Genomic DNA, 1,433 nt, shown 5'->3' on the forward strand with positions numbered 1-1,433 from the left:
TGCTCATATGAATCGACATTGCAAGACCCTGATCAAGCAGATGTCAATGTCGATTTCATACATGAGTTATCAGAGATGGATGAGACTCAGAAACAGCGCTGCCATACTGCTGGGGTAAGTCAGCAGAATGTCTGTCTCCTGTCGATGGCATTGACATCACCGGTGCCAGGACCACCCCCTTCGTGAGTGGGTGCCACGTCGAGAGGAGTGGTTAGCAGAGCTCTTGCATTATGAGGGTCACTGTGAATTCACAGCGGAGTATTGCCCACGTTGTGGTGATCACAATGCTGAGACTCGCTGCCTTGACTGTGACGATCTCACCTTGTATTGTCAGGCTTGCATTGTTACGATGCACAAACGTAGTCCATTTCACCAGCTCAAGGTACGTTCACAGACTATTCCCCAATCCGGAACTGATAGTGCACATCTAGACTTGGATGCAGACACATTTTCGATGACAGACCCTCAAAGAATTTGGTCTTTGCATCCAGATGGGCCACCCAACTGGTGATCGCTGCCCAAATCCTCAACGTATGTGGGGGGATGACTTCGTTGTGCTGGACGTATCAGGTATTCATCAGGTTGGGCTGGATTTTTGCAACTGCGAGTCTGTGCAGCCCCACGATGTACAATTGTTACATGCTCGTCTCTTCCCTGCGACCACAAAGGAACCCAAGACTGCAGCCACATTCTGACTCCTCGAACAATTCCATTTGCTCTCAACACAAGCGAACATGTCTGGATATCAGTTCTACATGACATTAGAGCGCCGCACAGACAATACCGGTTTGAACACCCCGAAGGTATGCAACCATAAAGAAATGCTCTGTTGCTTGAACTACTCACACAACTTATGCAGGATCATTATCCAAAGCTGATGTGGTTGATACATCAGTGGCGACATCTCAAAATGCTCAAGAGATTCGGTCGAGGCCACGATCTGGGAGAGATAGCAACTACACCACCCAGCAGCTGCGCAGTGCAATGTCCTGCCTGCCCACATCCAGGCATGAATCTTCCAGAGGATTGGAAGACTGCACCTCCTGAACGAAGGTATGGCTGTCAGTTTATTGTCATAATTACGTGAATGCTTACATTTGGTCACCAGCTGGCTTTATCGTCTGTTCATCGGCATCGACGTCAACTTCCACCTGAAATGAAAGAAGGTCTCCACAGACGAAGCCGACCCTGGCCTCAATGCTGGCTTCGCCTACTTTGTCGAGGAGGTGAAATACAAGGAACATTTGAAGATCTTCAGTGACGTTATGAAAGAAGAAGGCGGTATGGGGTGCAGCAATCATGACGCGGTCAAGCTCGCAAATATGAGAGGCTCGCAAGGCACCATGGCTAGTGGTGTTGGCATGGTTGAGTGTACGCGCCATGACATGAAGCGACCATCCTCCGTGGGCGATCTGCAGAAGGGCGAATGGTAC

The 1,433-nt window shown here is 49.5% G+C and overlaps 2 protein-coding genes across 2 annotated transcripts; both read left to right on the plus strand.

Annotated features, from left to right (window-relative positions):
- Positions 1-175: 175 nt before the first annotated feature.
- On the plus strand, positions 176-662 carry LAESUDRAFT_631402 (uncharacterized protein; the record flags this gene model as incomplete). The annotated part of the gene is made up of 2 exons (XM_040903400.1): positions 176-419; positions 472-662. Coding segments are annotated over 2 exons (435 nt in total), but the record flags the coding sequence as incomplete, so codon positions are not given.
- A 72-nt stretch (positions 663-734) lies between these two features.
- LAESUDRAFT_765607 (uncharacterized protein) lies at positions 735-1,160 on the plus strand (the record flags this gene model as incomplete). Its single annotated transcript, XM_040913737.1, has 3 exons — positions 735-803; positions 860-1,053; positions 1,109-1,160. 3 exons carry the CDS (start codon positions 735-737, stop codon positions 1,158-1,160), a joined length of 315 nt encoding a protein of 104 aa, XP_040757124.1.
- Between the last annotated feature and the right edge of the window lie 273 nt (positions 1,161-1,433).

This window comes from Laetiporus sulphureus, assembly GCF_001632365.1.
Source record: "Laetiporus sulphureus 93-53 unplaced genomic scaffold LAESUscaffold_352, whole genome shotgun sequence".
NCBI classification, from domain to species: Eukaryota; Fungi; Basidiomycota; class Agaricomycetes; order Polyporales; family Laetiporaceae; genus Laetiporus; species Laetiporus sulphureus.